The sequence below is a fragment of the Madurella fahalii genome (genome assembly GCF_045866475.1).
Source record: "Madurella fahalii IFM 68171 DNA, scaffold_4, whole genome shotgun sequence".
Classification (NCBI taxonomy): Eukaryota; Fungi; Ascomycota; class Sordariomycetes; order Sordariales; genus Madurella; species Madurella fahalii.
The window spans coordinates 1288500-1308428 of record NW_027263974.1 but is presented as its reverse complement, the minus strand read 5'-3'; the positions used below and the strand labels follow the sequence as shown (position 1 = coordinate 1308428).

Here is a 19929-nt window from a genome sequence, read left to right as displayed (position 1 = left end):
TCCTCCTCCCTCTTGACTACGGGTTCGCCAACAACAGGGATTGCTTCGTCAGCCACTTCTGGCGCGCGAAACATCAACCGGACGAAAACGGGGAAAATATGCTCCTCATCCAGGAAGACCTTGCCACTCAGAAGTGGCTTTACGTCTAGGTGGATTGGACTTGCATGCCGCAACTGAATGGGAAGGGCGTCCTAGCGACAAGGAGAATGCCTACTTCCAAATGATGCTCCGCTGCATCCCCATGGTGATTCGCAACTGCGCGTTTGAGTGGTATATCCAAGTTTTCGCATCCCCATCCCTCCTCAAGTATTCAATAGCCCCGTGGCGATCTCAGAGCCAACCAGTAATGCACAACATTTGCTGACACAGTGCTGCAGGCGGTTCCACTCCTTTGAGTCGCGGGCTTGGATCCTGTACGAAACGGCTGAATAAGTCCTGAATCACCAAGACTATGTCGTCACTGACGACAACAGAACGTACATTGACCACCTAAAGGAATCGCCCGTGATGGACCGGAGGCCGTCATGGCAAGACATCATTACAGGTGCACAAATGGGGCCGACCTATAGTTGGTGGTTAGATGGATCTCGCTTCTTGTGATTCTAGGCAGAGCAGTACCGGATCAGTCGCAAAGAAGGGAGATCTTTGACTGGCTTAGCAAGGGCGAGGTTTTCTCGGTCGGGATACCGCCCCTAGGACTGACCATTGATAAGGCCTAGGGGGTTATACAGACGGAGGACGAAACTTATCACTTCAACCCTGTATTTCTGACTCGTTTCGAGTCATGAATCACGGTGTTTGATCTGTTATGGACGTGGGAGGTACTTGGGAGTGTATGCCATTATTTAATCTTCACCCTCACTGAATACAGCAGCCCTTTTCTGAGACTATGTTACCCTTCTTTTCCTTCTCTCAAAATATAAGATTTCCCTCGCTGAGCTAAGCGATCAGCCCAGGGTGGTTATCGGAAACGCTGCTGCAATCTAGCGATGGGTTTTGGATTGCAAGGCCGGATCAAACGCCGGCGGCCTCCAACAAAGGAAACGATACCCCCGCTTTTCCCACTAAGACTGCCCGGTTGTATACCAAGAGATATTGGTAAGCAGGTGCGTCGCCGTCTTTATCAGCTCAGGGGCCTGACAGAACTTCCAGGTTGGGTCTCCAGAATTCGGGACCCTACACTCGAGATCCGGCAGCATCACGCTCCCGAACCCTCGGAATACGATACTGCAAGAAATTAGCAGAGCGGGAGAAATGTGAACTTTCTCTCAATGAAGCAAATACTCACGGCGTGTCGCGGTTCTTGTCGTTGCAAGCCCAGGAAATGTCAACCTTCAGAATGTGCGTAGATGAGTCCCAAACTGCGCTCAGATTTCCGGCGACGGCCGAGTCAAATTCGAGCTGGTTACCACATCTATACCCGAAGTAGGTAACACCCCCCACACCGGGTTGGCCGCCATGGGTGCATTGTATGCTACCAGTGAAACCCCCAGAGAGGTCGAGAGCAAACCCACCGGTGCTGCCGTTCCCGGGGACTATATTCCGATACCCTGAGTCATCTGGATCGTAGTATCCCGCCCCAAAGTGCCTGATCGAGTAGCGGATAAGAGCCGAAGAATCGTTTACTAGGCCGAGCGAGCTGGCGGTGCAGCTCCGCCTCACAGGCTTAGGCAGCTGGAGAGCGCCCTGCTCCATTTTGTGCTGCGAGGCAATCGCGCCGGTGATGTTGAAAGCCGAGATCCCGTTACAAGTAAAGCCATCTTGAATCGGCACAGAGCCGCCAATTGGCAAGCCGGTGTTTGCCACCCAGTCTGGTTCCGTGGCTGGCCTCTCGACACAGTCCTCAGGTGACAACGGGACGTCCGTCGTTTTCCCCGATGCGGTAAACTGGACTGGGCCGCGAGACCCCGTGTCGTTGCAGTACCAGGTCTGCGCGACAGAAAGCGACCTGCGGTACGGGTCGAAGCGGATGGATGTCCACTCGAAATACCTGTCGTTTGTGTCTGCCGGTGGCGGGCGTCTAACACAACTACACCATGCGTGATCGTCTTGTTCGTGTGCAGAATCGGTCAACTGTGTGAGCGCGGAGTTTGAGAGTAGCAGCTCCTCGGCGAGCGTACAGCCGGCGTCACAGGTATAGGTGACACCGTTGGCCTGGTTAGTGAGGTTGAAGCGCAACACGAACGCCGGAGTGGGGCCGAAGTTCATGATGGGGTTACGTGGCATAATCCATACGCCAGTTCTCCAGTCAAACCCCGAGACAGTCCATGAAGGGCTTGCCAGAGACCTGGCGGTGCAGCCGGGCGCGTCGTATCCCTGTGGCGGCGCCGGTATGACAGGCTTTAACTTGACTGGGTTTTCTAGCGTCAACCAGATTCGCCGTCTTCCGTCGCCTGTTGGGGCCTCTATCATGCCCCTGCCCGCAAAGTGTGCGATTCTGAACACTCCACAAGTGCACATCAGCCACTATGATCCTGTAACCGGGATAACCCGCCCTCGGCCCTACTCACCCATCTACTAGTATCACCGAGCTCAAGCTATCGTTGCAGGTCCATGTGTGGTTCACTTCCAGCCGCCCATTCCCCACGGGATCAAATCGGAAGCTCGTCGTTCCCGTGTCGCGTTTGTCAGCGGTGCAGTTCGCAGAAATGACGGGGCCGTGTTGCGACTCATATTTAGCACGACAGTGCGTTGTCCCCTTGCTCATGGGATTGTGGAGCTCAAATTGGACCAGCCCATACGCGTTTTTGGTCTCATGTCGGAAAGATGTGAGATCAAGATACGGTGAGCTCAGCGAAACCGCAGAGCAGCCCGGCCAAGGTGGCGGCGGTACGTCCGGGTGATTGGGGGTGCCGGATGCTACTTGGCAGGTAGCCGTGGACATGAGCCCAATCCAGCAGCAACACAGCGCAAGCAACAGTGACATGATAGCATAGTATATTGACAATCAGAGCCTACAATAGTGTAGATGTGAGCGACTACTGCCTCTTGGACAGGTGAAATGACTGTCACTGGCGGAGTATATCTATCTATACGTGCGGGGACTGCCGGCTGAATGTGCTGGCCAGTTGGGTACGCTTCTGTCTAGGTCCCTGTAACGTAGCTGCGGATATCAACTAGTATGGAGGTCGTCTATAGCCTGTCAAGCAAGTGCCGCTCCGACTTCCGAGGGCGCGTCAATGAGGGGTCGGATAACCCCTGGCGAGCAATATAGACCGGCACAGGTTACATTCACATACTTGACTCGTCCCAGTGCCGCATGGGTTGGGTTTTCCGCTCATAGGACTTTTCGATTGCGGGTGTCTGGTCACCACACGTAATCAAGATGTGTCACTTGGGCCCAGCTGCTTAGACCTGAGACGGCTGCTAGTAATCACATATCATAACTAAGCCATACCTCAACAACTCTGAAAGGCCGTTAATATTAATATCCCTCCATTAATTCCTGCTAGACTTGTGCCATTCCCTTTCGATCGTTTTTCTCGTCGGAAGCAGGATAATTAAGGCAAAAGGCTACCTAGTAGGTTACTAATATATGGGTTACCATAGATCTAGACGCCTTTCCGTTACGTGTTATAGCCGTAAGCCCACAGCAGTGTCTAACGATGGGCTCGACCCTACCATCGCAGAGGGTCGCCGAATCCTTGTTCTGAGGGCTGTTAGGAGCGGAACCTGGCCCACTAGCGGCCGACAGTTTGGTTCACCAATAGAGCGTAGTCGTTAGCAGGGCGAAATGGCGGGGTAGAGAGCAAGCATGAGGCGTATTAGTCCAAAATCGACTCTGATTTGCCAGGTCGAGTCCCAACCCCGTAACCGTCGCATTTATGCTGACAGATTTTCTAGCTCCCTGTCCTCACAACAGCTCCACGATCTCGGCCCCGCTAAGTTCTCCGCACGTTTCTCTATCAATCAAACCCTTCCAATTCTCTATCTAAAATCATGGCATCCCTAGCATTTCCCAACCTGGCCAGGAAGGCCACGCTTAGCGACGGAACGACATATGGCTACGTTCATGTTCCCGCCGCTCCGTCGAAGCCGACGTTTCTGCTGCTCCACGGCGCCCCATGCTCGAGTTACATCTGGCGCTACCAGATAGAACAATTACCCAAGGCTGGATTCGGCGTCATCGCGCCTGACCTACTCGGCTATGAAGACACGGATCGTCCGGAATCGTATGAACCTTACCAAATGGAGTACATGGTCCCTCAGGTGCACGAGCTGGTGTCAAAAGTAATTGGAATCGACAAGGTGATCGGTGTTGGCCATGACTTGTGAGAGTTGGCCCATCAACCGGTCTTTGTATGATTCCCTCCGCTGACCCACTGCCTAGCGGCTCGCCTCTGCTGTCCCATGTATATGTCCGCTACAAAGATCTTTTCCGTGGTCTCATCTTCATCGCCGTGGGTTTCACCATCTTCGAGAGCCGGCTCGATATAAGTACGCGGGATAAGTCCCAGCCACGCAACGCTCGCCGCTAACATCGAGGTGCGCAGAGTCCCTGGTTGCATTCTCGAAAAAGATGGTCGGACATAGCACGTCAGGTTACATGGAGGTTTTTATCTCCCCGGAAGGAGCGTCTCTTTTGGAGAAGCACGACAGAGCGCTTGATTCGCTTCTGTATGCTCGAGACCCCGAGACGTGGAAAGATCATCTCGGCGCCGAGGGCGGTCTTCTAAAGTTCCTTGAGGCCGGGAAGGAATTGCCCATTGCCGACTGGATCTCACCAGAGGAACTAGAGATGCACAACCGGATCGTCAAGGGCGGCTACACTGGTGTTTCCAACTGGTACAAGGCCTTGGCCTTCACTGATCCCGCAGGGGACCGGGAACTCACGGCCGAGGCTAAGAAGGTCACAGTACCAACACTTTTGATGGTTACGGAGAAGGACTATGTCGTCATGAATGACCTCCAGGTACAGGCCACTGGAGCGATGGCCCAGGATTTGAAGGTTGTGAGGTTGGATACCGGCCACTGGGCCATGCTCGAGGCCAAAGACGAAGTGGAAAAGTTGCTGGAAGAGTTTGCCACGGCCCGCTGTAGCTAGGAGCCTACCCGCTCACGGACAGAAGTCGAATCATGGTTTGTTTGCATGGGACATCATATGAGGGATGAGGTAACGTGCATACTAGTAGTCCTGCGAGCCGGTGGACTCGAAAGTGAAAGGGTTTGGTGGCTGTGAGTCGTAAGTTGAGCAACATGCCAGTGTTTGCGTGGATTACTAGTCATTCAAAGTCCTATATGAGGAATATAAGTGGCCACATACGGCTGAAAACTGAACTATGTACGGAGTCCACCACCTAGAGTAAGGCGGGAGAAACGGGCCACCCTATATACCGTCATTCTTACGCCGGTCCGTCATCCCGGCCTCACACCCCACAGTAACCCATAAACCCTCAACACTGGACAACCGGCGGGCCAGGGTTGACATAGCTGGTCGGGGTAGGCCAGTACAGCTGGAACAGGATGCCGGGGTCGGTCGCCTTGTACGCGCCGGGGAACGAGACCAGGTTGCCCGCGTTGAGCGTACCGCTGCCGCCGGTAACGCTGATCTGTGCGCACGAAATGTACAGCTGTGCACCGCCGACACTCCCGGCGCCGTGCAGCGCGATGTGCTCCACACGGAGGAGGTACTCGCCATTTTGCACGCACTGGGGGATCTTGACCGAGACTTGCGTCTTGCCTTTACACGGTCATCAGTATATCACTTACAAATCGTTGGTGTAGGGAAAGCCGAAGGGACATACCGTCGCTAGGCCATGAAAGGGTCCCTGTGCCCAGGCCAGACGGGCCATCCTGATAAATCTTGAACCACACGGCACCTTTGCCGTCAAAGGTGGCGGCGGTTTGGCCCGCGGGCACCTTGGCCATGTAGAAATGAAGGGGGCCCGGGTGGCCGATGGATGTGTCGACGGTGAAGGTCACCGTGCCGCCGGCCTGCACCGAGACGGTCTTGGGTGCGCCCTTACCCACATCGCGCTCGTAGCAGGTCATGGACTGCGAGTTGACATCGGTGACAGGGCCGTGGGAGTAGTGGTTCTCGGTGATGCGGATTGTCTCCCACTCGGCTGAGAGCTGGCCATTCACCGAGGTCCTGGGGAAGGTGTCTGGGAACGGTGATGTTAGAGTCCATCTCCCAGGGAGAATTCTGGATGAGAGGCGGTTGGGTTGGAACTTACAGTGGGCCTGGGCGCCGGCCGCAGCCAGAAGCGCAATGGAAGTAGAGACTTTCATCTTGTTGATTGAGCTGGCGACAAGAGCGAGGGGCAATGGTGGTGAATCTAGGCCTGCTACGTCGATCCTGGAGATCTTTCAGGAGGTTCGGGAGGGGTTTTTATAGCTTGCTGATCTCCCGAGCGGCATCAACGGTAACATCCTCGATTTACGTTGATTCCCGGCCATGATGCCCCTGAGCACCCCACAAGGAGGCCGGATTCCATCCCCCAGGGTGATGGGACTCCCAACCGAAGACGTTACATTGCTAGTAGTCCGTGTGGAGCGCGTGACGGCCAACACCTGTCATCTGTGGAAGGAAGATTCGAAATCCCACACCTCTTGGTGCCGAGATGGAGGCTTGGCTAAGCCGCCGGGAATAGATGAATCGAAATGAGGGTGGTGTACTTTGGCATGCGAAACCTGGTTTCATGCTCCTCGTGGGACTCTAGCGTTGTGGGGGTTGTAATCCCTCAAAAGATTCCTGCAATGCCGCTACTCCGACTTTGCCGGCGGTTGTTCCCGGTAGTGCGATCCAGGGCCACGCAGTGTTGTATGCGGCTTGCGGTCCCGAGCCTCTCACCACTTTTAGTGAAGCTGGTAAACCAGGGCGCGTCCGACGACAAAACAGCTTGGCACCCCATCGCTCGCAACGAATGGGAGGGGTCCTTCGGGAAATCTACGTTGCGGCCCGGAGACTGCTGGCTGCGCTCGGTATCAGGCCTTCCATGATTCCCATTCCGGCTGTCGCCCGATGTCGATCGCCGATCAGAGTCGCAGGGCTGGTCATGCTTGGCGTCCAATTTCGCCTTGTCAAACGTGACTGACTGGCCGCAGTGGGGATGGCGCGTATGGCTGCGTGGATGTGTTTCGCTTCGTGAATGAGGCAGTCGAGAAAGCATCACCCTGGATTGCCGGTTCGGCGTAATAAGTGACAGGCATCTTGGAGATGGTGGGGGGTCGGTTGGGAGCTATGAGTCCACATACTACGATACAATGAAACCCTAGATGGCCAGCTTTACGTTAACAATGGGGCCGCCATTAATTGTCTGGCAAGCTCCCAACCACAATCTCGGTCCCCACTCCACGATTCGATCAAAAATACAGGACCAAGTAAAGCAGCTCCTTGACTCCGTAATTAAGTCAAAACTGCTCCAGAGACTCCCTCGGTGAGTATCTTGTCTAGTAGATGTCCAGAACCCATCCAACAGGTCTTGTTCCTCATTTGACATTCCTTTCTGTATCAAACATGTTAGCAGACACATTAGGCGTAGCAGATTCTTTCGGGTGCATGTAGGTTGGAGTTCAGTTATTGAACATCAATCTCAGAGTGTAATACCACTTACTTACGCGCGCATAGCCTGAACCAGTATGCTTCTTGCCAATATCTAGGTAGACATTCACTCGTATTCATCTTTCTATGACCTTCCGCAAGATAGTTCCTCTATTACGACAGCAATACATCAACCATAACGAGCATTAGAAGCACGTACACGCCGGCTCTATTCCGTTCCGCAGCTGATGAACGCGGTATCTGAATCCTCACATGAGAGTGCAACCACCCAACATCGCCGCGCCAGTGAGTGCTGCTCCGGTTGCCAATCCCACCCCGGCACCAATCGCTGCTCCGCCACTCGAACCTTCGTTTGACTGATAAGACGGTCCTGGATTGGGGTAGTATCCGGTACCGGGTTGCTGCTGTGGCGGGTTCTGAGGGTAGATTTCCTGATACGCCGGGGGCGGTGGTGGCTGGTGAGTCTGGGCTTGTAGATTCCCCATCTGCTGTTCCATGGCCGCCAGGAGCTGCTGCTGTTGCAAGTACTGCAGTTTGTGTTGTCTCAGATCCTCCATGGTCCTCATGTCGTACGTCATCTGGTTCTGTCTCTCCAGCAGTCTCGCCTGAACTTCGAGCGCATTTCTCATTTGCGACTCCCTGCGCCCCCACTCTTCCGCAATGACTTCGAGCATCTCCTCTTCGCGCTTTTTGGCTTCCTTCGCCTGGAGCTGTATTACCTCGACAGCCCCGAGTGAGATGCAGAGATTGTCCAGACCGGCAACCAAAGCCTGCTGTTTGGCCGCCTCCAGCTCCTCTTCGCGTTGTTTCTTCTCGGCTTCATCTTGCTTTCGTTGCAGCTCGGTCTTTTCGATGTACTTTTGCCATTCGTCCGCTTGCTTCTTTGTCGCCAGCTTCGAGGCGTTCAGTTCCTCATTTACTTTGGCTAGCTCCTCCTCATGTCTCTTCTCCTTCTCGGCGATCAACGCCTCCATGCTGATGCGGAGCTCCTCCCTCCCCTGCTGAATGGCAGCTAATTTGCTCTCGAACTTCTCCTGCTCCTGCATGATTTCCCTGACGTGTTGCTCGTCCTTCGCTGCAATCGCTTCCTCGAGCTCCGACCGAGTGTGCGCAAGACGCTTCTCAAAAAGCTCGCGCTGCTGGTTCATTTCCTTGTCCACCTCCCGCCCAGCCTCGGTGTCCTCCAGCGATCTCTTTTGGTCCACCATCTCGGCCTGTAAGCCCAGGACCGTCTTGGTGTCGCGGTCCGTCAGAAATGAGATGATGTTGATGGCCGAGTTGTGGTCGTCGGTGTGCCGGTACACGGTCGAACCTTCGCGGATCATGTCCCCCCAGAACTCTGCCGTCTCCTTGAGCTCGAGCTCCCTCGCATTTCCGATATCGGGGGATACCTCGGACCACATCGTTGTTGCCAGAACCGTTGAGGACATGCTTTGGACTCCACATAGCTTGCGGAATGTTCGCAGGTTCTTGAACGCCGTCCCCGTCATCCGGTTGTGGGTAATCGGGTGGAGGTAAATGATACCGCTGAGCTTATAACCGTTGCCATACGAAGAGGTGAGATAATACGCCAGGTCGCGCAGGACATCGCTATCGCTGCGATAGGTGTCGTCGAAGCCCGGGGTGTCGAGGAGGTGTATCACCTTCGCGTTGTGATTGAACGTGTATGCTTTGACGTCCTGTGTGCCTATCAGGGTTTGTGAGAATCTGTTTGTGATATCAAGCAAGCAGTGGTTAAAAAGGGGACGAACATGACTTCATCCCATCAGAGGCCGATCCGACGGCAGATGGGCAGCACTTAGAGATGAAGGTACTTTTCCCGGCTCCCGTAACACCCATAACCGCGATGAATGTATCAGATGGCCTTCATGACGGTTAGCACATCCAGCATGGAGACGGTCAAGCTACTCAACCGTACAGGAATGTTTGGGCAGGGTTTCCTGCGCCGGCCATGCTCGCTCGGTTCATCGACATTGAGGCCATCTTCAGGGACAGGACCAAGTGGCGTAGTTGAGGTCATATAGGAAAGACGAACGGGAACTGTGACGAAATAAGCGTCGCAGTTTTTTTCAACTGTTTACAGAACGGTTCGGTCCCAACACAAGTACGCGGTCCGGTATATATGCGACAGCGCCGGGTGACAAACAGCGCCGAAAGGGGCCCAGAACAGCTCCGCCTGGCTGAACGCCTTGGCCATGTGTTTTCTGTCCGTTGTTGAGCACATTCCTGCTGCATAAATCCAGTAGCTTCAGCTTTCTCCGTGGCTGGGGCTGAGCGAACAATGATCCAATCATTAACGCGCCATGTGGTCGTGGTTGCAACTGGTGGCGCGCGCTATTGAAGTATACTATCGGGATAAGATCACTTGCGGCCCAGCCAGACTCCCTTCCCCCGAAGGCCGGGCTCAGCCAGCTGTGCCCAGCCCCATCCGCCCTCCCAATGTTTTCCTACACGAGCACGTCTCGCCAAGTCGCGTTTCCATATTGCGACTGGCTCGTTTGGATCCTCCTATGTTAATGATGGGAAACCCTACGCAGCCTCGCTTCTCCTGCAACACAATTTTCAGCGGACAGTACAGTCTCAACATGCCATATCCTGCAGATACAAGCATTGTAATAGCGGTGATGGGCGTCACAGGCTCGGGTAAAAGTAGTTTCATCAGGGGGATAACAAGCAATGATAACGTTAGAGTGGGCTTAGGCTTGAGATCAGGTTGGCTCCCGCCCCGCGCGGCGCCTCGTACATACCTGGTAATTAAAGCTAACCTTTCGTTTCAGAAACCTCGGAAATTCAGGCTTTCAAGCTCCGGACTTCGTCAAGGAACATTGATCTGGTTGATACGCCGGGTTTCGACGATACCGAAAGGCCAGACTTTGAGATTCTTGAGAAACTTGTTGACTGGGTGCTGAAGTGTTCTACCAACGGGCAATGCTTGGCCGGAATCCTATTGTTACATCCAATCACCCACAACAGATTTCAGGGTTCCAGTCGCCGGATGTTATCAACATTCAAGAAGCTTCTCGGCGACGACTACTTCCAGAAAGTTCTCTTGGTTACAACTTTCTGGAACGACGTTCAGCCGAGCATTGGAGAGCAGCGAGAGAAGGAGTTACTGGATCTACCCGATGCGTGGAAGCCCATGATCAAAGACGGAGCCAGAATTGAACGAATGGGAAGAGATTATGACCGTTTCATCCCACTGCTTGAAGGCATGGCCGCAAGTCCGGGCCCTCAACTGCTGGTCCAAAAGGAATTGAGCCAAGGGAAGTCCCTCGACCAGACCATGGCAGGATTGTCACTTAAAGATAATATGCCTTCCGAGCAAGACCACCACCAGGAGGAACAGAGAGCCAAGGCAAAGGCGCAGGTGTCCAGTCACCGAGTTCGGTCGCAGGACGCCATCAACCCGTTGAAGGCGAGATTGATATCTCGCCTCGAAGACGAGATCATTGCACAAAGACTGGAGAATGATCAGATTATGGCCCAAATTCGGGAACGCGATCGCCAACAAGATGCATTGCGCGAACAGAAGAGGCGGGAACTAGAAGAGCAGAGGAGGACGGAGCAGGAGATCCGAGAGGCGCGTGAGCGCGACAAGCAACAAAGGGAAGCGGAGAGACTCAAAGCGACATACGAAACGATTGCACACTTGCAGAATCAGGCTTCCCGCCAGCTTGAGACACACGTCTGCGAGACTATCGACCTGCTCAGGACATATAATGTGGCTGGGATGCTGCAAGTTTCTGTTCACGCAATTCAACAAGAGGGAATCGGTTTCTTCATTTCTCATCCAAAAGGCAAAGACGAGACTGCTTATAGCGTGGCCAGGTCCGGCCTCAATATCTGGTGCGACGGTTGCCAGACTCCAATTGGAGCCAAGATTCAATTCGGTAAAGTTCTTATCGTCATGACACCGCTTAATGGTATCAAGGCCGGGGCCTGTACTAATCCGATGCTAGTATGTTGTGTCTGCGGGACCCACTACTGTGAAATCTGTAAGAACATGGGTCGGGGATGCTTGAAGAGGGAGCACACTCTGGTTCGTGACAACTCCCTTGAGGATCCCGGAGCAGTGTGCGAACGACTTCGATGGCCGACTCTCTCGGTGGTCTGTGATGGAGCCAACTGTGGCGCCGAAATTGCCGGCTTCTACTTCCGTAAGCCTTTCGCTCGATTTAAACCGTCCATGTTCCATCCGATTTTCCGTGACTTACAAGTTGTTGCCAGATTGCTGCTGTGAGGGGAGAGAAATTGACCTTTGCCGCAACTGCGTTCTCTCCAGGAACCGTGGGTGTTACGATGGTCATCATCTGCTTCAATGGGGTGTCCGTCCAATTCGACTCGCGGGCTTCTCTACGGATAGTTTGGAAAGGCAACTATCCTCGGATCTCCCACAGAGTTTCGTTACGGGAAACAGTACCTGGATGAGTCCGGTTAAGAGCCCTCCCAGACTGGCAATTTCCGTGGCACGCTACCAACGGATTTTGTCCGAACGACAAAAACTCCAAGAGGCTATCGAGAGTGGAGAGGTGTTGGTAAAGGTTGACTGTGAGAATTACAATCCTCAAACCTCCCCTAGACTTATTCCAGCAGCTAACACAAGAACACCAGTGGAAGTACTCGCGTACTGCGACTTCTGCCTTCAAACAGTACATCATAATGGGAAGTATTACTGTAAGTGTAGTTTATTTTGCATACCCCGCTTCTGTAGGGGCCGGCACCGTGTACAGAAATGATGAGAAACCAAGTTGGGCTCATCAACGCCGCCGAAAGAGCATAACATTCCTGTATTCCGGTCCACTAGTCGACTACCGGTATACCGCCGTTCTCAGCGCTGAGCACCCCGGTTATTCGTCATATCATGTCTAGCTAGCTGCACCTCAGTATCCACCCCAACGTCCGAGGGCAGCGAACGATCTAATGCATGTTTCTCCTTGTTAGTCTGCATGTCCGAACACCCCGAAGCCGGGTTTACCGTGGCGATATGTGAGAAATGCTGGGAAGCCGGCCTGTCGTGCCCCTCCAGTCACGACATGTTCGTCACGGACGGCGTTCCCAGCAAGTGCCCCAGAGTTATAACGGACCCTGTCGATCTCGATCTTACATGCGATGCGTGCCAAACAACCATACAAGGGTGTTACTTGCGTAAGTTGTATTGTTGTGCCCATAGTACAATCTTCTGACGATTGACTCCGCTTCTAGACTGCTGCGATTGCAACGAAAACTACGACCTATGCTCGAGTTGCGTCCTTGCAGGCATGGGTTGCGAGGGTTCTTTCAACGGAAATCACACGCTAAAGATGTTGTACATGTTTTGACCTCATGAGCACAGCATTCCGCAATCTAACGCGCTTCGCTCCTTAAGCTTGCAACACGCAGGTCCGTCTCTGAGACAGTTTCGTCGGCAGCCCCCTAGAGCGGACCAACCGATCATATGTCCGAAGAATGTGCAGACGTCTCTCCGCAAATCTCCATTGTCTTGCTCGCTATCAGGATGAATTTAGTTGGCATGTGTGGACAGACGTATATTTGAATATATTTGACGATCCCGTACGCTGTAGACTTCTGTTCGCCATAAGGTGACTGTTCCACACGCTCTATAACCTAACAGAGTGCTCCGGCCGCTTCATCGTCCTCGACAAAGCCAGAACCAGTTCCTAGCTCGCCGGTATCGTCGGGGAAAACCGGCCAGTTGTTCTTGACGATGGCGGAAGAACCATCCAGAGTGACTAAGGTTGAGGCCCGGGGTTGGCGTGGGTCGTGGAAGGAGATACCTGCCTCCCACGATGGGCTGCCCGTTGCCAGTTCTGTGAACTCTCCTGAAGGAATTCTGCGTATTCAGCTACGCTCTCTCATGAAGCCACATACCTCGATTAGATGTGTGTCTAAAGCCAACTGGCAGATACGAAAAGACTGCTTGCACAGTAACATCTTTATGTCATTACCTCCCACAACACCCAGCTTCATCGCCAATTTTCCAGTTCTCGCGGTTCCTACCGCTTCTGCTACGAAGTGTCTAAACTGATTTAATGGACGGTAGCCATGAGCGTGCCGTTTGGTACGTCTTTTACCTTTTCCTACTCAGAACTTGCACCAGCTTGAAGTTTAGGCTGGTCGCATATGCAATTTAGCTACAGAAACTGATGCACCAGGGCCAATTAACAGAAATGGTACCTACTGTACAGGCCAATCTAGTGCCCGGGTTGGCGTCCAGAAACCAGGAGGGACGCTCGCACCAAATCAAATCGGCTGTTGCCGCAATCTCTGAATATCTTTTCTTTGACTCTGGAATCAGTGGGATTCGTCCTTGGTACTCGTGTAGTAATTATCTACACCTGAGTGCCCACACCCATCAATTTGCAAAGTTTGGTCCGTCGATTCGCCACTACTAATATGAGAGTGATTTCAACATCCGCACGCAATGGCAATGCCATGTGTTACCTTAAGGTTCAAGTTGCAGGACTGCGTTGGCCTTATCCAGTCATCATGCCAACGCGTGTACCGATTTTCTTGACTCTTATATTGCCAAATGGGAGATCAGGTGTTTTGTTCCGTCCTATCGGGACGTATTAATGGAAAATCCACAAAGTACTTGATCGTCCCCCAATTAGACGGAATGTTGCCTGCTCGCGTTCTTCCCTGCGGGTTGTCCTTGGCCATGGAATATGAGTCCCAGGACCCGCAAGATTCCTGCATTTTGTCTTGGCCGCTTTACAAGGTGGTGTCCAGCGCAAGTACCAGCTGAGGTTACTCACATGGTTCTCAGTTTCTTCATCAGTACCCAAACTATCGACACGGTAAACCAGATTCTTAGCGATGGAAGCAAGCACGCGAAACGCGGCTAGTGCCAGCTCATGTGGCCTCTTCAAAGTATCTCTCATTCGCTTACCCGCTGTTAGCGTCTGTTTGCGTCGCCTGTCCTGGCAGCTGAGCCTGGTGCTGTATAGGGTATGGAGCGTACTGAGCTCTGCCGCTCCGTCCATCCTTATCTCATTTATCGGTTAGAGAGATATGTGTTTCGTCAGTGAGTACGCCTGATATCTTATTGAATGGAGCTTCGCTTTGACATCATGTGCTGATTTTATTCGGCAAACGCACATCACGGTACCACTCGATTGGCTTTGGGTCGCGACACGAAAGATGTCCGCCCTGCGCCAGATCGGGCCAATCAGCGAGATGCTGTTGGTCTCCACCAGCAGGGAGATGACAACGAATGAGCCGACAACAAGCAGCCCGATCTGGGATGAAATAGTCAGCATTAAAGCCCAACAAGCTTTGCGGAGGGGATGTCTGACCGTCTTTTCATGTTACATCTCCGACCGCTCCCGACAACCACCACTACGCGCACAGCAAATTACGCAACATCTCTTCACAAAACATTCCCGTCACTCCGACCACTCACCATGGACAAACTACGGCAGGCAGTGACGGTGATCAAGTTGGCTTCCCGCGACAAGAAGCTGAGGAAGGCCGTGGAGGAGCTCAAGCCTCTCGTGCAGACAATTCAGGCCGGGGCCGGCACTTACGCGATTGGGAAGGTGATGAATGATGTCGGCGCTGTCGTCGATAACGTGGGGGTTGTTGTCGACAGCGTGAGCAAGGCGGCAGCAAAGGTCGGAGCATTCATCCCGTCCATGCAGGTGATGGGCAGATCATTCGCCGACTCAGCAAGGATCTTTGCCTCGTTCAACTCGATCGCCATGACGGCCGGGATTGCCGCCAACGTTGTCGTAGCCTACCAGGGAGTTCAGGTCCTCCAGCTCATCGACGCGCGCCTCAAAGACATGGCAGCGAGCCTCGCGGCCCAGACGGCTCTCATCGCGCAAAAAGACTTCCCGCAGTACGTCTACGATATGATACGCGAGAGAATCACACAGACTTCCCTCGATCCCTCCCACGACCACTGGTTTTTCGTCTACCACCCCGACAATGACTGGTATCCGGGATTTTACCGCCTATTAGAGAAGGAGATGATCGGCCCAGAATTCTGCGGTTACACAAACCAAATCGACACGGCTTTTGTCTTCATGCTGGCTGCAAGGCGGCGCATCCAGAGGAAAGAACAGCAGGCACAAAGAGACGGGCGGCCTATCCGGCCTACCAAACTGCACCTCCTAATCCCCGCCTACCAGCCCGTTCTCATCTTTGAGGCGCTCAAGATCCCGGAAGAGATCGGGGACTTTGTGATGGAAGGCCGCATCAACAACAACCGGGAGTTTGTCTGGCTGAACCTACCGGAAGATCAGCGGCACTACCTTCAGGACATTGGCCGTTTCGTGCCGCCAAATCCGGGGTGGTTTGATTGGGCCATGTCGGTGATTGGACTGGCAGAAGCACCGCCCAAGCTGGGCGAACCAAGGGTCTTAGGGACGAGGCAAGGAGCAATCGAGGCGGACGGAGATGGTGATGTTGCCGATGAGGGTAACAAGCAGGAAGTTATCGAAGATCAGACCAAGCAACGTGCTACGCCCCTCCAGCAACGGCATAAACGACACAGCACTGGTGCTCGCTCACGAGTGGACTACGGGGGGGAAAGAGATAGACGACGGCGGGGGGAAACTGTGGTGAGCGGCTCGACACGCGCAGGAAGGTCATAGGACCTTCAAGTCACGGTTGAGAACTGATACCTCTCTGGCTCGCCTGCGTTTAATGTCTCGGCCTTCTTATATGGGAAAACTCGGTGGGTGGAGAACATGATATTCGCTTCAATTCTAGGTTAGACAGTTCGTTTAGGTGTGTATATTGGAGCACTGAGATAAATCCGCATGAGACACATGGTTAAGGATTCAAATCATACCACTTTCAAGGCGTTCCGGGCGATCCAACATCCAGATTCACGTCAAACGTAATTGAGCTGTGCTTCGCCCTCCCAATGGACCCCGCAAACGTCGAATCCTTGAAGTCAATCGTGGCCTTGCCAAAGTCGTGCGCGAACAACTGATCCCTCAGCGCCGTCGACGGGAAGCCGTTGTACGACACGAGCGAGCCCCTGAACCACACCCCCTTGTGGTTCTCAATCACCTCGTCCGCCTCGCTCGCGAACCGGAAACAGTGCGTGCTCGCGCCGTCCTTGTGGTAAACCATCTTTGGATGGTCGCCATCCCAGCGCACGTCGCTTGCCGTGCGGATCTCGTAGTTGCCGTGCTGCGACGCGCTGACGTACTCAGCTCTCCCCGTGGCGTCGCTCACCCAGACGGCGACTGCCAGGCAATGTCAGTTACGTGCTTCCACTTGCGAGAAATGCCTGGAAGGGTTCCGGAGCAGACGCCTTGCAGATACACCTTGAATTTAGGTACGTACTGTGCTCCCAGTCATGGGTGTGACCCGTGTCGATGAAGTTTGGTATGGCCACGTCTTTTTCAAAGTAGTAGCCGTACAAGTAGACGCACCAGCCGTTGTTGCAGCGCTGCCGGGAGTAGACATTGTTGTTGTCTAGGTCAGAGGCGTCGCGGCAGTCGCTGCTCAGACCAGTGAACTGGTGCGGGAGGCCCTCTACAATGTTGCCCTGGGCGTCAATGGCGGGCACGTTGTAACATCCATCTTTGTCAAAGTCCAACGCGGGCTGCCAGCGCAGATCGTTGGCCGTGGCGCGTTGTGGGAGGGCGGCGGGCGGGGTTGCAGCGCGCTGGAGGAGACGTGAGAGCGGCGCCCCAAGGACCGTCGGCCCAGCCAACACCAGCGGCGCAAAGGTGAGTCTCATCGTGGATTACTCGTCCGCTAGGGAAGCCGCAGCAGCCCACGTCGAGAACCCCATCTCCGAGGGGGGACAGCAGACATCTTGTACTCAATCATCGCCGCTCAACGCCGTTGCTTTGGACGGAGACCAGTTCCTATTCCAGAAGATGGTTTCCGAAGACCATGAATGAAGGATGCACATGGCCTGCTTGAATGGCCGTGGATCTGCCGCTGCTGCACAGGAGCGGGCGAATCACGTTCGCTCAGTCAGGGGGCATGAGATTGGGAGCCGAGCAGATGTGGCGGGTCGTTATGCAAACCAGCAAAGCCCCGCATGGCCGTTCGGTGTCCAGGTCCAATCTCAACGTTACATTAAGCTCACTCTGTCCGCCAATCGTGTAGGGCAGACGGAGCTTGTGATCGAGAGCGTATACGGCGCGGGCCGTCCAGATGCCTCTGGGGGGCGCTCCTCATGCCCTAATCCCCATTTGGTCCAGATGGTCGGCTGCAAGATCCAGTTGGGTGGATGACCCGTTATCCGCGACTGCCTGGTGTGCTGTGGGAAGCTAGCACGCCCAATCCAGATTCCTATGGGCAGGGGTTTGGTAAGTATTCAGAACCCTAACCCCAGGTTAACTGCCGGTCCGGCAGATCTGTCGCCGAGAAACTAGCATTCCGAAGCTGCCCGCTTTCCATGCCACGTGTAAACCAAGAACCAAAGACCAACAGAAAAAAAAAAAAAAAAAAAGAGGCCTAATAGTCACAACCCGAACACAATTCCTTGCTGAGGCCCGCTGACTTTATCAGACGATTGGCAGCTGCAGACCAACCAGTCAGCTGGGCTGTGCCGGCCCACATCGGATAATTCCGGCGCAAAGGATCAGCTGCCTGCCGGAAAAGCCTCTTTTTTCAGCTTCATGGTTCACCGGACCAACACATCTCGGCCGAACACAAACACCACCGCCGAGCCAGCTTTTTCACCAATTCAAAACGTCCGCATCCGAATTGAGAATATAACAAGGAAGAAAAACATGTCACCCCACCATGCCGCACCCCACCCCCGATTCCCCAGGTGACGGCCCTTCCTCTTCCTCCCAACCCGCCACGGCCTCCACCGCAGCTATCCCCTACCCGGGATTATATCCCGGCGTCCTCCCGGCGCTACCAGACGACCCACCCGCCAAACCCCCAGCCAGCAACGCCGCAACCGGCGCCTCGGCCGCCGGCGTGCGCGCCCTCACCTCGCAAGCAGTCGCCTTCTACTTCCGCGCCCCCGTCAAGGCTTTCTTCCGCACGCGCGTCGACTACCTCGCCTACGCGCGCGCCCTGCAGGAGCAGGAACTCGAGCAGCGGCGGGCGGCCCGCCTCTCAGCCGCATCATCCCTCAACCCGCCGGGGGGACTAGCGGGTTGTTCAAGGTTAAGCCCCACTCCCACTCACACAACAGCAACAGCAACAACCACCACAGCGGGGACACGGAAGAGCAGCCCGACGTGGCGGCGGTGGCTGCGCGCGCGGCTCCGGGCCACGACGCCGGGGGTGCTGGCGTCGGCGGTGCGGCGCTACGGGTGGCGGGTGGTGCCGGACCAGGTGCTGCCGCCGCTGGTGGCCAACGTCGGGGTGGGCGCGGTGCTGTACACGAGCTACCTGCAGGTGCTGGCGCGGCTGCACCCGGAGAGCGGGCTGGCGAGCAAGCGCGTGTACCCACCGCCGGCGCCGGGCCAGACCTTCGCGGCCGGCTTCGTCGCGGGCGCCATCCAGAGCGTCGTCGCCGCGCCCCTCGACGCCGTGCAGGCCAGGTACGACTTCCTCGGCGGCAGCGCGGCGGGCATGCGGAGGAGCGGGAATCCCGCTGGTGCCGGGGCCGGGGCCGGGGCCGGGGCCGGGGCTGGTGCGGTTGCCGCTGCTGGGAGTGCGACGAATGGTGCGGCCGGGTTGGAGAGGCCCAAGAGCATGTGGGCGTTTAGCGCGGCCAAGTTGAGGGAGATTGGGCTGAGGGGCATCTTTGCCGGATGGGGACTGTCCTTTGCCAAGGACAGCATGGGCAGTGCCGTCTTCTTCAGCGTCTTTGAGTACCTCAAGGCGCAAGGGTATTACAGCTTTGTGACATGGTATTACGGTGCGCTCAACGAGGACACCATATTGCTTCTGTCGCGGAAGCGGCCGGCGCCAGCGGACAGGCGGCTAGAAGGTTTGGAGGAGACGCCGAGGTTTCCGACGGTCATCCGCCCGCATTACGCCATCGAGCCGGCTTTCCTGCTGCTCGCCGGCATGGGAGCCTCGTTCGCGCAGCAGGTCGTCTTGCATCCGCTGTCGCATGTACAGGCTGAGCACTGGGAGCGGCTGGAAAGTCTCGATGCACAGGCACGGAAATTTAGCCGGGATGCTAGGACAGCAGACGCTCAGGAATGGTCGGCGCGAAGATGGCATATGTTCAGGGCGTACCGCGACGCGTACCGGATCACCTGGGCGGAGTGTGTCGCCGAGGCCAAGGCAGCGAATCTCGGCATGCGTCAGTGGTTGTACCGCGGTTTCTGGTGGAATACAATACGACAGGTGCCTAGCACGAGTGCCGGGCTAATAATATTTGAGTTGGTCAGGCGAAAGTACGGTTTCGGTGGCGATCAGGTGCGGATCAACCGGGATGGATACGATATTCTGTTGAATTAGAGCAAAACCATAGACTTGGCTGCGGTGTTCGGGTCCGACTTTGTGGTTAGGATTTGATATCACTTTGTTTTTTTGGTTTT

At 54.9% G+C, this 19929-nt stretch overlaps 9 protein-coding genes across 9 annotated transcripts; 5 read left to right on the top strand and 4 right to left on the bottom strand.

The window, feature by feature from the left end:
- Positions 1–98: 98 nt before the first annotated feature.
- MFIFM68171_07383 (uncharacterized protein) lies at positions 99–719 on the top strand (the record flags this gene model as incomplete). The annotated part of the gene is made up of 5 exons (XM_071062803.1): positions 99–133; positions 196–270; positions 378–413; positions 474–544; positions 607–719. 5 exons carry the CDS (start codon positions 99–101, stop codon positions 717–719), a joined length of 330 nt encoding a protein of 109 aa, XP_070918904.1.
- Positions 720–1284: 565 nt separating this feature from the next.
- Positions 1285–2226, bottom strand: MFIFM68171_07382 (uncharacterized protein; the record flags this gene model as incomplete). Its single annotated transcript, XM_071062802.1, has 1 exon — positions 1285–2226. The coding sequence occupies one exon, from the start codon at positions 2224–2226 to the stop codon at positions 1285–1287; it is 942 nt and encodes a 313-aa protein (XP_070918903.1).
- A 1713-nt stretch (positions 2227–3939) lies between these two features.
- Positions 3940–5044, top strand: MFIFM68171_07381 (Epoxide hydrolase; the record flags this gene model as incomplete). The annotated part of the gene is made up of 3 exons (XM_071062801.1): positions 3940–4271; positions 4331–4437; positions 4494–5044. 3 exons carry the CDS (start codon positions 3940–3942, stop codon positions 5042–5044), a joined length of 990 nt encoding a protein of 329 aa, XP_070918902.1.
- A 349-nt stretch (positions 5045–5393) lies between these two features.
- On the bottom strand, positions 5394–6231 carry MFIFM68171_07380 (cellulase; the record flags this gene model as incomplete). The annotated part of the gene is made up of 3 exons (XM_071062800.1): positions 5394–5680; positions 5745–6104; positions 6177–6231. 3 exons carry the CDS (start codon positions 6229–6231, stop codon positions 5394–5396), a joined length of 702 nt encoding a protein of 233 aa, XP_070918901.1.
- A 1521-nt stretch (positions 6232–7752) lies between these two features.
- On the bottom strand, positions 7753–9487 carry MFIFM68171_07379 (Reticulocyte-binding protein 2 a; the record flags this gene model as incomplete). Its single annotated transcript, XM_071062799.1, has 3 exons — positions 7753–9191; positions 9256–9368; positions 9423–9487. The coding sequence occupies 3 exons, from the start codon at positions 9485–9487 to the stop codon at positions 7753–7755; spliced, it is 1617 nt and encodes a 538-aa protein (XP_070918900.1).
- A 602-nt stretch (positions 9488–10089) lies between these two features.
- Positions 10090–11182, top strand: MFIFM68171_07378 (uncharacterized protein; the record flags this gene model as incomplete). The annotated part of the gene is made up of 3 exons (XM_071062798.1): positions 10090–10216; positions 10282–11088; positions 11160–11182. 3 exons carry the CDS (start codon positions 10090–10092, stop codon positions 11180–11182), a joined length of 957 nt encoding a protein of 318 aa, XP_070918899.1.
- A 3725-nt stretch (positions 11183–14907) lies between these two features.
- Positions 14908–16101, top strand: MFIFM68171_07377 (Nipped-B-like protein B; the record flags this gene model as incomplete). The annotated part of the gene is made up of 1 exon (XM_071062797.1): positions 14908–16101. One exon carries the CDS (start codon positions 14908–14910, stop codon positions 16099–16101), a length of 1194 nt encoding a protein of 397 aa, XP_070918898.1.
- Positions 16102–16306: 205 nt separating this feature from the next.
- MFIFM68171_07376 (Necrosis inducing protein-domain-containing protein) lies at positions 16307–17204 on the bottom strand (the record flags this gene model as incomplete). The annotated part of the gene is made up of 2 exons (XM_071062796.1): positions 16307–16704; positions 16805–17204. 2 exons carry the CDS (start codon positions 17202–17204, stop codon positions 16307–16309), a joined length of 798 nt encoding a protein of 265 aa, XP_070918897.1.
- A 1019-nt stretch (positions 17205–18223) lies between these two features.
- Positions 18224–19849, top strand: MFIFM68171_07375 (Mitochondrial carrier protein; the record flags this gene model as incomplete). Its single annotated transcript, XM_071062795.1, has 1 exon — positions 18224–19849. One exon carries the CDS (start codon positions 18224–18226, stop codon positions 19847–19849), a length of 1626 nt encoding a protein of 541 aa, XP_070918896.1.
- Positions 19850–19929: the final 80 nt, after the last annotated feature.